Source organism: Sminthopsis crassicaudata, chromosome 3 (assembly GCF_048593235.1).
Source record: "Sminthopsis crassicaudata isolate SCR6 chromosome 3, ASM4859323v1, whole genome shotgun sequence".
NCBI lineage: Eukaryota > Metazoa > Chordata > Mammalia > Dasyuromorphia > Dasyuridae > Sminthopsis > Sminthopsis crassicaudata.
This window is the reverse complement of record NC_133619.1, coordinates 610815223-610831374: the sequence shown is the minus strand read 5'-3', so window position 1 is coordinate 610831374 and position 16152 is coordinate 610815223. Positions and strand designations below refer to the sequence as shown.

Sequence of the window (16152 nt, the reverse complement as noted above, 5' to 3'; positions counted from 1 at the left end):
AGAATCAATAAACTATATTATCTCAAAGCCCATATGCTGGCTTGTTCTATAACCTGCCTGTGCTAAATTAAATAGGTTTGTTGAAATAAGACACAATATCATAATGCTAAAAGCACTTCTGTTGCTGTTTATTCTTGAACTTTTGTGCATTCTATATGCAAACCCAATTTCTGACAATAATTTTTTCAGATTAGGTATAATGGGGGGGAGGGTTTCTCACCTCCACAAAACATTTTGACCCAAAAAACTTCTTTCCTGATGTGTCCACATTGAGTATTGTAAATCCATGGAGGAAAATGGAAACAGCAACAGAGTAGCTTGAAAGCTTACAGTAACAGTGGATGCCCATCAGTTGGAGAACAGTTAAATAAGTTATGGAATATTTCTGTCCTATAAGAAATGATCAGCAGGATGATTTCAGAAAGGCCTGGAAAGACCTGCATGAACTGACACTGAGTGAAGTGAGCAGGACCAAGAGCACATTGTACTTGACAATAAAAAAATTATCTGATGATCAACTCTGGTGGACTTGGCTTTTTTTGAGGTGATTCAGGCCAATTCCAATAGATCTGTGATGAAGAAAGCCATCTGCACCCAGAGAGAGAACTATGGGGATTGAATGTGAATCACAACATAGCATTTTCACCTTTTTTTTTTTTTATTGTTGCTGCTGTTTATTTCTCTCTCTCCTTTTTGATCTGATTTTTCTTGTGCAGCATGATAAAGGTGGAAATACGTTTAGAAGAACTGCACATATTTAACCTATATTGGATTATGTACTGTCTAGGGGAGAGGTGAAGGAAGGAGAAAAATATGAACCATAAATTTTAGCAAAGGTTAATGTTGAATGAAAATTACCTTTGCATGTTTTTAAAAAAAATAAAAAGCTATTATGAAAAATAATTTTAAAAAGCTCACAGCAAAATATCACAGATACAGCCAAGTTGTATTGAAAGCAGATGTGCTCTCTGGTACTGCCTAAAGATAGGGGTGTCTGTGGGGTGCAGAGTTCACATAGCTTCTGAGTTCACAACACTCTGAAGTTGGGATAAAGTCTATTCTGGTACAGTATAAAGTGCCTCTGCAATGTAGCTTTAGCAAACTATAATGCGCTGTCTCAGTTCGGACCTCCTGGAAATACCTAGTTTTTTTAAAATATGCACACCTGTGTACTTTTTAAAAAATACATACTTGCATTTTCTTCTAATTGTGCTAGATGTATGTGCTTACACGGGGTATCCCACACATCTTTGTTTAATTTTAAACTACTAAATCTTAAAATTGCACTAAGACTCTTGGGGCACCCCATATACTAACCAACCACATCGATTCTGAAAAACCATCTCACACTGGAAGAGTCAGAAAGTGCAGTAGTTAGACATCTATTTCCTTTCATGGTTTGCTTGTTTCTTGAGTGCCAGAGAAAAAGAAACGCTTGGCTCCCCTCCCTGCGGCATGGTGTTCTTTCCTCGTGAGGATGGTCCTGCACACTGGGCCTGCCTGTCAGTTCTGGGAGCAGCCGTGGAGGCCCGAACATGAGCCCTGGCAGCCAGCAGGCACCCGAGGGGGAGAGGGCAGCACTCACCTGGCTTCAGAGGGAAGGCTACCCCATCGCCAGAACTGTCTGGGGAGCCCGAGTTCGCATCGACGCCTTCCCCTTCAGAAGCGCTCTCGGCTCCGTTACGCACGGGCTCGCTCTCCTGCTCTCCGTTTTCTTCCACAGCTTTCGCCTTTTTAAGGTCCGAGGGGTCTCGCTCAGGGTGAAACCCTTGGCTCATTTTATCCTGTTCAGATTCAAGTACTTTGTCACCTGAAAGCTCCTCTTCAACTTTAGGCTGAAGCAGAAGTGAACACAGAGTTAGAGTTTACAACAAAGCTCTGTATGTACGCATGCAGAAATACACTGACAGATGCATGAAGGCGCACGCACACGCGCCCAGGACTTGCGGTGAGGTGCGGCCATGTATAGCATACAGAAGTGTCATGACACATTTATTTAAGACACCATTTAATTCCCTGGGGCTAACACAGACAATTACCAGTGTTACTAAAATAGTTTAATTATGACTAATGAAGGCTGAGAATGGAAAGAACTGTTAATCCTTCTAATGTGCGAGCCCCTCCCCCCAGTCAAGATTAGGGACTGCTCCTGGTCTGCTCTTGGCCTCTGTGAGGAGATTTTGGGAAAAGGATCAAAAATAATGAATGGCAAAAGGCTGCTTCACTAGAGGGAGACTGTTTTCATTCTATTTGGGGAGATAGATTTTAGAATTCTGCAAGACCTTCCCCTTCTTCTCCAGGTTCCATCCAGTGAACTGTAGCTTCCGCTCTGCCTTCTCTATTAGAGGAACGGAAGAACAAGCTGATCTTGCTGGCTGCATCTCGCTTTCAAGTAGCCAATGGAGGGGAGGGCTCAAGTGCCCTTTCTAGTCCCCAAACCATCTGAATGTAAAATTCACTGGGGACGGCAAGCTCCCTCCCTTTGGAGTGAAAGATGAATGTGGCCATGATTCACAGGAGCCTAATCCAGCTTGAAGGCTGAAATCCTAGCCTGCATAACACAGCAGCTGCAGGGCCTGGAGCTGCACAGAGGGGCCTCCACACGGCCCGTCCAGGAGAGGGGAGGAGGGGAACAAAAGTAGGGGCACAAGGGACCGTTCACTCAAAATATCTCTGCAGCACTCAAGTTTCTGTCTGAAGGGGCATGAGGCATTCAGGCAGGCAGACACCAAGTTATTCTAAGATGCTGCTCTATATCCACAGATGAGTATGTGTGGAAGGATGCCTTTTGCAAATGGAATGAGGAAGCTAGGGAAAAAGGCAGAATACATATTTTGAATGGGAAGAGGATGCCTTATAGAGAAAAACAAAGATCTAAAATTCTAAGAAGACAAATACATGTGGGAAAAAATACTACTTCTGATAACATATGACAAAAAAGCAGTCATTTCCTGAATGTTGAAGGGAGTCTGACTGAACCTGATTATGGCTTCTTCAACCAGACTTTATTTCTTTTGATAATTAATATAATTTAATTTCTTTAAAATTCTACCAATATACGACCAAAGTGGGATTTGTTCTGCTTGGCTATGCATAATTGTTTCAAGGGGCTTATTTGCTTTTGTTTTTGCTTTTTTTTTTTAGTGGAGGGGAAAGAGGAAGAGAACATAAGATTTTTGCTAATTAAAAAATGTAAAACTCATTACCAACTCAGATTATACAAATATGACAGTAATGATCGATATGTAAGGGACATTTAGAAATAATTTTATTAAAAATAAAGAAAACCACATCACACGATTAATTGTGCATGACACCTCCTTGCTTCTAAATCTGGGCAATACAAAAAGTAGCTAGTGCAGAAGAAAAAGTGAGGAAGGATGCAAGATTGAAGTACTCCTGAGCTGTGACAAAAATCTTCTTTGTTTATTATTAGAAACAAGTGGATAGAGAGACTCAATTTCCGTCCAGATGAAGAAGCCTAAAGAAACAAAGCCATGAGCCACGATATGGAAAGTGGACTGCCAAGTACACAACTCTGGGGTCACCCTGGAAACATTTCCAAAGGCATCCACCAAGGAACATGCTGAAATAAATCTGTTAAGCCAGCAAGATGAAGGCTGTGAAGACACATGGACTTAAACTGTAACCACCAGATTTCTTAATGACCATTATTATTTTCATGGAGACCAAGTGATAGCACTTGTAGTTTGGATTTTTAAAGTTTATATACATAATGAGCTGTATCAAACGAACAGACAGAATGTCACAGGTTTATATTCAGGTTGTGTGGAGCACCTGCATCCTCTGAGAAGTTTTCAATAAAAACATCTCTCTATAAAGAATAAAAAGGTGTTCAAGATGAATCATTTATGTCATCTGACAAGGGGATAATTTGAGACTGTTTATGAATGATTCCATAAAAAAATTATTGACATAGCAGGAACTATAAAACCCCTCCTTTGCTGACACGTATCTTAAAACACTTTTATTTTAAATAGATTTGGGAAAGGACAGTTTACAAGGTTAACTGACAAATACTATATCTTCAGGACTACCAGAAAGAGGCAAATGGGATGAAAATTTTGACATTAGGCTTTTATTGAGCCATCACTATAATTGCTAACTGCTGCTCGCTTTGGAGAAAGGTGGGCAGGGCACCCAGTCTCTGAAGAAGCTCATAACACCTCATCATTTGCCAGTAAAGCAGGGTGGGTAGGAAGGGAGTAGGGTGGGAGTCGGGCTATAGAGGCAAGGCCTGGCTCCAGAACGGTGTCTCCAGCCATCCAGCCAGTGGCTTGCTAGGGGAGGACCAGCAGCCTCCATACGCAGAGCCTATCCACTGGACCAAGAATCCTAGGCATGTACCTAGGAGAGAGCGCAAGAACAATGCTGCCTGAGGGGGCTCAACCCAGAGAATCCCTGTCACCATACCGGGAATGTGGGAGACTCCCCGGCCTCCGGAAGGTGCTGCAGGCATTTGATCCTCTGTAGGAGCAACATTTTCTTGTTCAGCTGCGACACCTGTGCAGCTGCTATTCACAGCTCTCTAACTTCCTGCCTGTTCTTAACTCCTGATCACCACAATGAAATTGCAGCGTGCAACATTTTAGTGGTTGCTATGGGACTAACTGTGACATCAACAGAGCATCATGTCGGAGCAATGACAAGGGAACACCGCCTAGCAGCAGGGCCTACGGGGATGGGGCCAGACTTAGGGCTAGCTGTAGAGAGCACACAGACAGGTAGCTACTACCAGGGAATTTGTAGACGTGAAATGGTAACCTCTGATTTCCGACAGAAGCAATTATTTTAAGGCAACGGATTACACCAGAGAAGATTCCAAGACTGGGGCTATGAGCCAACTGTAGCCAGAATGTAGTCCACTTTCCAGCTCCAAGGAGAGTAATGATGTTGAAAATATTGATGTTATAATTATAAAATTGCAGACCCCAGCCCTTTGTGTTAAATTCTACCCTTCATCCTATCTTGAAGACTCTGGCAGAAACTGCTAAATTGGCATTTACAACAAAACCTAGCTTAGGAAATAACTGCGCGAGGAAAGCAGCTTAATAATAGTGGAGTCGCCATTATGGGGCTAATTTGAAATCTTTGAATTTTCCAGGAGTGGGCCATCATGCCAACTGCCATCACTTGTCTACAAACAAATCACAAACTTAGTGCTGCTTTGATTAGCTCATCTATTATTGTGGAGTAAATTTGATTTGTTGAGGACCAAGATAGTAGTAATGTGAAATGAGCCTCTAGCATTCCAGATCAGCTACACAAAGGAGAACAGAATGGCTTCCAACATAAACCATCACAGCTGACACAGGCTCACCTTCCTCCACTTCCAAAAAGTGAAAAGGGGTGGCGCAGAGAGGGAGAAAGTAGACAGAAGTGGAAATCAAACAAAACTGTTAGGAAGCTGGTAAGTAAGGCAAATCCCAGAGTTTTTGAAAAACACTACAAAGAAAGTTCAAGGAAACTAACAAATCTCTCTTTAGTCCAATGACCCAATTGTGATTTTTAGAAAGCCTTGGCTGACCCAAAATTGAGATATAGAGATCCCCAGTGCTCTCTTACCTCTGATTCTGCTTCTAACGCCTCTTCAGTGGTTCGGGTTCGATCTTTTGGTTTCTTCCACATCTTTGGTGCTGTTACAGCTGTTTGGGCTGCAATACAAAGTTATGCTCATTACTTGCCAACATCGAATCATGGTAAGGAGAATCAAGTCATGTGGGAGAAGGGAAGTCAGGAAGTGTGTGGAGGGATTACAAGTAATATTTTATAACTACATGAAAGGGACCACACTCAACAGGGTCAGGGTTTTTTCCTTTAGCATCTGCTTTGAAGAAATCATGTCAAAAATAAAAGTAAAATTAAGATGAAATGCAATTTCACAGCATCAAACAGCCTTCATTCAGCTTTACATGATCAAGAATCCCCTCTCAAAATGGCCTGGCCGTGTCCTTAACCAATATTCTCTTTTGTCTAAATACCCAGGTGACAGGGACGTTTTTCCTTCCAAGCCAGTCTATTTCATTTTTGGACAATCTTAAGTGTTGGGAGATTTTTCCTCCATCACCTCACTATAAAATTTGTCTTTCGGTAACTTCCAACTCCTGGTTTAATGTTCTCTAAAGACAAATTAAAAGACTAACTCTTCCACAATGGAATTCCAAATTATATCCCATATAAGGATTGCCATATGTCAATCCTTCAAATGGCTGAAGGCAGTGAGTGCACTTCCAGATCTTCCCTAAACTAAAGCCCCAGGTTCTTCACATATGTTCTTTTACAGAATAGTCCCCACTTGACTCATCATGCTGACTGATCTTTTCTGGATGCACCTTAGCTTATTAACATCCTATAATGTGCCTGGAATTTGATGCAATTCTACAGATGTAGTCTGATCAGGGACAATTGGAATAAGACAACAACAGCTCTCTTTGAATACCAAGCCTCTATTCACAAGGCCTCAGGTAGAATTAGATGTGTAGCTATGTAAGACAGGGTGGACACATTAAAAACTTGCAAGCAACTAAAAGCCAAAACCATCACTCCTCACGCAACTGTCTAGCCTCTCCCTCTTGTATTTGTAAAACTGATTTCCTGCTACATTTGTAGCATCTTATGAAAGTATATTGATCTAAATCGTTGAGATTTTTCTGGAGCTTGACTCTGTCATCTAAGTTTGCCTCTTCCTTCTAGCTTAATGCTATAAGATATTGTTCTAAACTACTTAGGGCCCAACAGAACTCTAGGCTCAATATTTCATCTACACTTAAAATAGAATGCCTCTAGGAATAAATCCTAGCTTCCTTTCTTTGACTGTTAAGCACAGTTCTATAACCTTGCACTTCATTACCTTACCAGCTTTGTGTCATATGCTTCTGATCTATGCTTCAGCCAAGGCATACTCTGGATGTTCTTTTACGCATAATCCAGATTATTTCTATTTCTCTTTGTTCTCTATGTCATCCTTCTAAGTCTGAAATTTTGCATACATAAAACTCTTCAAATATCATCTCTTTTGCAAAACTACAAAATACTTTCCATACAAATAAAGTCAGATCTAACCAACTGGAAAAATATTAAATGCTCTTGGATAGGGAGAGCAAATATAATAATAAAAAAAAAAAAAATACTGCCTAAACTAGTCTATTTATTTAGCACCCTACAGACTCCTAAAAAAAATTCTTTCTACGACCTAGAAAAAAATAACAAAGTTCATATGGAAAAACAAAAGTTCAAGAATTTCAAGGGAACTAATGAAAAAAATCAAATGAAGGTGTCCTAGCTGTACCAGATTTAAAATTATAAAGTAGCAATCACCAAAACCATTTGGTATTGGCTAAGAAATAGACTAGTTGATAAGTGGAATAGGTTAGGTTCAAAGAACAAAATAGTCAAAAACTTTAATACTCTAGTGTTTGACAAACCCAAAGACCCCAACTTTTGGGGTAAGAATTCACTGACAAAAACTGCTGGGAAAATTGGAAATTAGTATGGCAGAAACTAGGCATTGACCCACACTTAACACCGTACACCAAGATAAGGTCAAATTGGGTTCATGATTTAGACATAAAGAGTAATATTATAAGCAAATTAGAAGAACATAGGACAGTTTACCTCTCAAACCTGTGGAGGAGGAAAGAATTTATGACCAGAGGAGAACTAGAGATCATCATTGATCACAAAATAGAAAACTTTGATTATATCAAGTTGAAAAGTTTTTGTGCAAACAAAACTAATGCAGACAAGATTAGAAGGGAAGCAATAAACTGGGAAAACATTTTTACAGTCAAAGGTTCTGATAAAGGCCTCATTTCCAAAATATATAGAGAACTGACTCTAATTTATAAGAAATCAACCCATTCTCCAATTGATAAGTGGTCAAAGGATATGAACAGACAATTCTCAGACGAAAAAATTGAAACTATTTCTAGCCATATGAAAAGCTGCTCCAAGTCATTATTAATCAGAGAAATGCAAATTAAGACATCTCTGAGATACCACTACACACCTGTCAGATTAGCTAGAATGACAGGGAAAGATAATGCAGAATGTGGGAAAACTGGGGCACTGACACATTGTTGGTGGAGTTGTGAACACATCCAGCCATTCTAGAGAGCAATTTGGAACTATGCTCAAAAAGTTATCAAACTGTGCAGACCCTTTGACTCAGCAGTGTTATTATTGGGCTTATATCCCAGAGAGATTTTAAAGAAGGGAAAGGGACCTGTAAGTGAAAGAATGTTTGTGGCAGCCCTCTTTGTAGTGACCAGAAACTGGAAACTGAGAGGATGCCCATCAGTTGGAGAATGGCTGAATAAATTGTGGTATATGAATGTTATGGAATATTACTGTTCTGTAAGAAACGACCATCAGGATGGTTTCAGAAAGGCCTGGAGAGACTCACATGAACTGATGTTGAGTGAAATGAGCAGAACCAGGACAATATTGTATACTTCAACAACAATACTATATGATGATCAATTCTGATGGACGTGGTCCTCTTCAACAATGAGATGAACCAAATCAGTTCCAATAGAGCAGAAATGAACTGAACTGGCTACACCCAGCGAAAGAACTCTGGGAGGTGACTATGAACCACTACATAGAATTCCCAATCCCTCTACTTTTGTCCGCCTGCATTTTGGATTTCCTTCACAGGCTAATTGTACATTATTTCAAAGTCCGATTCTTCTTGTGCAGCAAAATAACTGTATGGATATGTATACATATATTGTATTTAACTTATACTTTAACATATTTAACATGTATTGGTCAACCTGCCGTCTGGGGGAGAGGGTGGGAGGAAGGAGGGGAAAAGCTGGAACAAAAGGTTTTGCACTTGCCAATGCTGAAAAATTACCCATGCATACATCTTGTAAATAAAAAGATATAATAAAAAAATATATCATCTTTTTCATAAAATCCTCTAAGTACAAAATGATCCTATTTTTCCTCTGGCCTCATTAATCAGAACATTGTGTGCTGAAAGTGTTCTAAAGAACATGGCATGCTGGGAAAAAGACCAGGAGAATAAAAGAAAATACCCAAAAAGTAGTGAAGAGTACAGGGGACTGAGCAGCTGGTAGAGGGATGTGAAAAGGCAAATATATGCGGGACCACCAATCACCACATAGTTAGGCTGCTGCAATTACCCAGATTTCTCCTCTTTGGAGTCCCTGGGCAATGAAATTCAGCCATTCTAAGAGTAAAATGGGAAAATGATGGACTTGCCCCAAAGTGAGATGTTTCCAACTGCTTCACTAAAAATGTTTAGGAAACCAGGATGGGATTGTCTTTACTTTTCTTTGTATCCTCAATGCTTTAATTAGCCCAGTTCCTAGCACACAATAGACACTTAATACATGGATTGTGTCTCCTGCTAATCAAAGACTATTTTCTAATAAATATCCACTCTGTGTTAAAGGTCTTCTGGATCTTTTAATATTTTATTTATTATTTAAAAAATAATGATTTATTGGAAACATACTATCAATGTTCATATGCCACCTCGGTTCAATACCCTGTTCAAAATTTCAATTTTGTTCAACTGAAAATTCAAATTTCAAAACACAAGTACTGATAAGGTATAAAAGATTGTCTGGATGCTGGGAATACCAAAGGAAAAAAAAAAAAAAATCTTCCTCATATTCAAGCAGGAGTATGGAAACAACACACAAACAAGTGAATAAAAATATGAGCAAAGTAATACAAAATAATTTCAAGAACGAAAGAACACTGTCAGTAATTATGTTATGCAATGTTGCCTATTGAGATGTACAGAATGGCTTTTGCTTAGACTAAATGGTTTCAGTCTTTTATTCTATTCTTTTGTTTCTTTATTAGAAGTTTTTCTTTCAAATATCATTTACTGCATTCAGTGTACATATAGCAACTTCATCTAAAATTAATTAAGCTGATTCTCGACTTCCGGCCAAGATGGCGGCGTGGAGGCAGACAGCTGCTTGAGCTCCTCGTATTCTCTCAGAACTTACTTCATGACAAGCCTCTGACTTAATGCTTGACCCAGAAAGAAATCCACAGATGGTCACCAAGAGAAGACATCCTTGAGAGTCGCCAGAAAAGGTCTGTGTTTGCTCGGGGGAGGGTCAATCAGACTGGGCGCAGACTGAGGGCAGGCAGCCAGAGCAAGACAGGCAGCTCACACAGCTCAGACCAGAGGGGGAGGGGTGTGATCTCTGCCATTTCTGTGAAAGGGCTTTTGTCCCAGTGTGGATGCTCCGTCTTGGCAGCAAGCCAGGAGTGGTGGAGAGGGTGTAAACACCGGAGGTGAAGATTAAAACCCCAGAAAGCCAGCGTCTCTCAGAGCCCGGCCACCCCCAACCCCCACCTGGACTGACTCGGTGCGTTCTCAGAGCCTCAGAGCGCAGACTCAGTACAATCATTGCTGTTCTGTTAGTGGCTCTCTGCTGCCCTACCCCCAGTCTGTAGAGGAAGCCCATTAATACCATCCAGCCCTATCCCCCGCAAAACAGACCAATTGTTTCTCTTGTCAGTTTGTTTTCTTTGATTCCTACTCTGACAAAATGAACAAAAAATTCAAAAGGGCTCTAACCATTGACAGCTTCTGTGTGGAGAGGGAGCAGACTTCAAATGCTGAGGAGACTAGGAACAGACTGTCCCCAGATGTATCCCCTGGGAGGGATATAAGCTGCTCCTCAATACAAAAGAACCTCATAGAGGAAATCAAAAAGGCTCTCACAAGAGAGCTGGAAGAGAAATGGGAAAAGGAAAGGGAAGCTTGGCAAGAGAGCCTGGAGAAGTCATCCCATGCATTCAAAGACAGAATGGATAAAGAAATCAAATCATTGAGAAACAAGATTAGTGAGCTGGAAAAGGTAAACAACTCCAAGGAAAACAGGATTAGTGAGCTGGAAAAGGTAAACAACTCCAAGGAAAACAGGATTAGAGAGCTGGAAAAAGAAATCAGCTCTCAAAAAAATAAAATGGATAAAATGGAAAAAAATTCCATAGAAGATAAAAACTCAATTGGACAATTACAAAGAGATATAAAAAAAGTGAGTGAAGAAAATACATCATTGAAAATTAGACTGGAACAAGTAGAAATGAATGATTCAAGGAGAAACCAAGAGGGAGTCAAGCAAAACCAGAGAAATGAAACAATTGAAAAGACTCTCAAGTACCTTACCAGAAAGACAACAGACCTGGAAAACAGATCCAGGAGAGACAATTTGAGAATAATCGGACTCCCTGAAAAATGGGAGGAAAAAAAGAGCTTGGACACCATTTTCGAGGAAATTATCAAAGAGAACTGCCCAGACGTTTTGGAAACAGAGGGTAAAATAGACATTGAGAAAATTCATCGATCACCTACTGAAAGGGACCCTAAAATCAAAACGCCAAGAAATATAGTGGCCAAGTTCAAGAACCATCAGACAAAGGAAAAGATATTGGAAGCTGCTAGAAAAAAACAATTCAGATATGGAGGATCCACAATAAGGATAACACAGGATTTAGCAGCATCCACATTAAAAGAACGCAGGGCCTGGAACATGATATTCCGAAAGGCTAAGGAACTTGGTATGCAGCCAAGAATAACTTACCCAGCAAGAATGAGCATCGTTTTCCAGGGAAGAAGATGGACATTTAACGAAATAAATGAATTCCATCTATTTTTGATGAAAAAACCAGACCTACATAAAAGGTTTGATCTTCAAATACAGAACTCAAGAGACTTCTAAAAAAGGTAAAAAGAAATCTTGAGAACTATACTTCTGTCAAAAAATATGTAAAGAACATATGTACAATTTGTCTTAGAAACTAGAGGTGGAAAGGAGATTATATCATAAAAAAGTATAAAGTGGTGGTACTACATCTCATGAAGAGGCAAAGGTAACCTATTATATCTGAGAGAAAGAAAGGAGGGAGATGAACATAGCGTGTATCAATAGACATATTCGATTTATGGTGAAACTTCTTCCACTTCATTGAAAAGTGAAAGGGAAGGAGTAAGCTAAGGGGAAGGGAATACAGTAATTTCGAGGAAAAGGGGTAAAATAAGGGGAGGATCTTTAAGGTGGGGGAGGGATCCTAAAAAGGGAGGGCTGTGAAAAGCAAGTGGTGTTTACCAGTTTAATACTGGATAGGAGGGTAAAAGGGAAGGAAAGGGGAAAAGCATAAGCAGGGGTTAATAGGATGGCAAGCAATATAGGATTAGTCCTTCTAACCATAAATGTGAATGGGGCAAACTGCCTCATAAAGAGGAAGCAGTTAGCAGACTGGATTAAAAGTCAGAATCCTACTATATGTTGTTTACAGGAAACACACCTGAAACAGGATGAGACATTCAAACTAAAAGTAAAAGGGTGGAGCAGAATCTATTATGCTTCAGGCAAAACCAAAAAAGCAGGAGTAGCCATCCTCATCTCAGATCAAGCAAAAACAAAAATTGATCTAATTAAAAGAGATAAGGAAGGGCATTATATCCTGCTAAAGGGAAGCATCAATAGTGAAGCAGTATCAATATTAAACATGTATGCACCAAGTGGTGCAGCATCTAAATTCTTAAAAGAGAAATTAAGAGAGCTGCAAGAGGAAATAGATAGCAAAACTATAATAGCGGGAGATCTCAACCTTGCACTCTCAGAATTAGATAAATCAAACCACAAAATAAATAAGAAAGAAGTCAAAGAGGTAAATAGAATACTAGAAAAGTTTGATATGATAGATCTTTGGCGAAAGCTAAATGGAGACAGAAAGGAATATACTTTCTTCTCAGCAGTTCATGGAACCTATACAAAAATTGATCATATACTAGGGCATAAAAACCTCAAAATCAAATGCAGTAAGGCAGAAATAGTAAATGCATCCTTTTCAGACCATAATGCAATCAAAATAACATTTAATAAAAAGCCAGGGGAAAATAGACCAAAAAATAATTGGAAACTAAATAATCTTATACTAAAGAATGATTGGGTAAAACAGCAAATCATAGACATAATTAATAACTTCACCCAAGAAAATGACAATAATGAGACATCATACCAAAATGTGTGGGATACAGCCAAAGCAGTAATTAGGGGAAATTTTATATCTCTACAGGCCTACTTGCATAAAATAGAGAAAGAGAGGGCCAACGAATTGGGTTTACAACTAAAATTGCTAGAAAAGGAACAAATTAAAAACCCTCAGACAAACACAAAACTTGAAATTCAAAAAATAAAAGGTGAGATTAATAAAATTGAAAGTAAAAAAACTATTGAATTAATTAATAAAACTAAGAGTTGGTTTTATGAAAAAACCAACAAAATAGACAAACCCTTAGTAAACCTGATTAAAAAAAGGAAAGAGAAAAAGCAAATTGATAGTCTTGAAAATGAAAAGGGTGAACTCACCACTAATGAAGAGGAAATTAGAACAATAGTTAGGAGCTACTTCGCTCAACTTTATGCCGATAAATTCGATAACTTAAATGAAATGGAAGAATACCTTCAAAAATATAGCTTGCCCAGATTAACAGAGGAAGAAGTAAGTAGTCTAAATAGTCCCATCTCAGAAAAAGAAATAGACCAAGCTATTAACCAACTTCCTAAGAAAAAGTCCCCAGGACCAGATGGATTTACAGGTGAATTCTACCAAACATTTAAAGAACAACTAACTCCAATGCTATGTAAACTATTTGAAAAAATAGGGATTGAAGGAGTCCTACCAAATTCCTTCTATGACACAGACATGGTACTGATACCTAAACCAGGTAGATCGAAAACTGAGAAAGAAAACTATAGACCAATTTCCTTAATGAATATTGATGCTAAAATCTTAAATAAGATATTAGCAAATAGACTTCAGAAAATCATCCCCAGGATAATACACTATGACCAAGTGGGATTTATACCAGGAATGCAGGGCTGGTTTAATATTAGGAAAACTATTAGTATAATTGACCATATTAATAATCAAATTAATAAAAACCATATGATCATCTCAATAGATGCAGAAAAGGCATTTGATAAAATCCAACATCCATTCCTACTAAAAACGCTTGAGAGTATAGGAATAAATGGACTATTCCTTAAAATAATAAGGAGCATATATTTAAAACCTTCAGTAAACATCATATGTAATGGTGATAAACTAGAACCTTTCCCTGTAAGATCAGGAGTGAAACAAGGTTGCCCACTATCACCATTACTATTCAATATAGTACTAGAAACTCTAGCCTTGGCAATAAGAGCCGAGAAAGAGATCCAAGGAATTAGAGTAGGAAATGAAGAAATCAAATTGTCACTTTTCGCAGATGACATGATGGTATACTTAGAGAACCCCAAAGACTCTGCTAAAAAGCTATTAGAAATAATTCAGAATTTTAGCAAAGTCGCAGGATACAAAATAAATCCACATAAATCCTCAGGATTTTTATACATTACCAACACAATCCAACAGCAAGAGATACAAAGAGAAATTCCATTCAAAATAACAGTCGATAGTATCAAATATTTGGGAATATATCTACCAAAGGAGAGTCAGGAATTATATGAGCAAAATTACAAAACACTTGCCACAAAAATAAAGTCAGATTTAAATAATTGGAAAGACATTCAATGTTCTTGGATAGGCCGAGCGAATATAATAAAGATGACAATACTCCCCAAACTAATCTATTTATTTAGTGCTATACCAATCAGACTCCCAAGAAACTATTTTAATGACCTAGAAAAAATAACAACAAAATTCATATGGAAGAATAAAAGGTCGAGAATTGCAAGGGAACTAATGAAAAAAAAGTCAGAGGAAGGTGGTCTAAGTGTACCTGATTTAAAGCTATATTATAAAGCAACAGTCACCAAAACCATTTGGTATTGGCTAAGAAATAGACTAGTTGATCAGTGGCATAGGTTAGGTTCACAGGACAAGATAGTGAATAAAAATAGCAATCTAATCTTTGACAAACCCAAAGATCCCAAATTTTGGGATAAGAATTCATTATTTGACAAAAACTGCTGGGAAAACTGGAAATTAGTATGGCAGAAACTAGGCATGGACCCACATTTAACACCACATACTAAGATTAGATCAAAATGGGTCCAAGATTTAGGCATAAAGAATGAAATCATAAATAAATTGGAGGAACATGGGATGGTTTACCTCTCAGACTTGTGGAGGAGGAAGGAGTTTGTGTCCAAGGGAGAACTAGAGACCATTATTGATTACAAAATAGATCATTTTGATTACACCAAATTAAAAAGTTTCTGCACAAACAAAACTAATGCAAACAAGATTAGAAGGGAAGTAACAAATTGGGAAAAAATTTTTACAGTTAAAGGTTCTGATAAAGGCCTCATCTCCAAAATATACAGAGAATTGACTTTAATTTATAAGAAATCAAGCCATTCTCCAATTGATAAATGGTCAAAGGATATGAACAGACAATTTTCAGATGATGAAATTAAAACTATTTCCACTCATATGAAAGAGTGTTCCAAATCACTATTGATCAGAGAAATGCAAATTAAGACAACTCTGAGGTATCATTACACACCTGTCAGATTGGCTAAGATGACAGGAACAAATAACGATGAATGTTGGAGGGGCTGTGGGAAAACTGGGACACTGATGCATTGTTGGTGGAGTTGTGAAAGAATCCAACCATTCTGGAGAGCAATCTGGAATTATGCCCAAAAAGTTATCAAAATGTGCATATCCTTTGACCCAGCCATACTACTACTGGGCTTATACCCCAAGGAACTACTAGAGAAGGGAAAGGGTCCTGTATGTGCCAAAATGTTTGTGGCAGCCCTTTTCATAGTGGCTAGAAGCTGGAAAATGAATGGATGTCCATCAATTGGAGAATGGTTGGGTAAACTATGGTATATGAATGTTATGGAATATTATTGTTCTATAAGAAATGACCAACAGGAGAAATACAGAGAGGCTTGGAGAGACTTACATCAACTGATGCTGAGTGAAACGAGCAGAACCAGAAGATCATTATACACTTCAACAATGATACTGTACGAGGATGTATGCTGATGGAAGTGGATTTCTTCAACATAGAGAAGAGCTAATCCAATTCCAATTGATTAATGATGGACAGAACCAGCTACATCCAGAAAAGGAACACTGGGAAATGAATGTAAACTGTTATTTTTACCT

At 38.6% G+C, this 16152-nt stretch overlaps 1 protein-coding gene across 23 annotated transcripts in view; it reads right to left on the bottom strand.

Annotated features, from left to right (window-relative positions):
- Positions 1–16152, bottom strand: part of EIF4G3 (eukaryotic translation initiation factor 4 gamma 3) — a 377578-nt gene that overhangs the window by 71840 nt on the left and 289586 nt on the right. For all 23 annotated transcript variants that reach the window (XM_074305978.1, XM_074305996.1, XM_074305980.1 and 20 more), the window contains 2 exons: positions 5587–5675; positions 1586–1835 (listed from right to left, as the gene is read on the bottom strand). In XM_074305978.1, coding sequence (XP_074162079.1) covers positions 1586–1835; positions 5587–5675 — 339 coding nt within the window. The remainder of the gene's footprint in view (positions 1–1585; positions 1836–5586; positions 5676–16152) is intronic.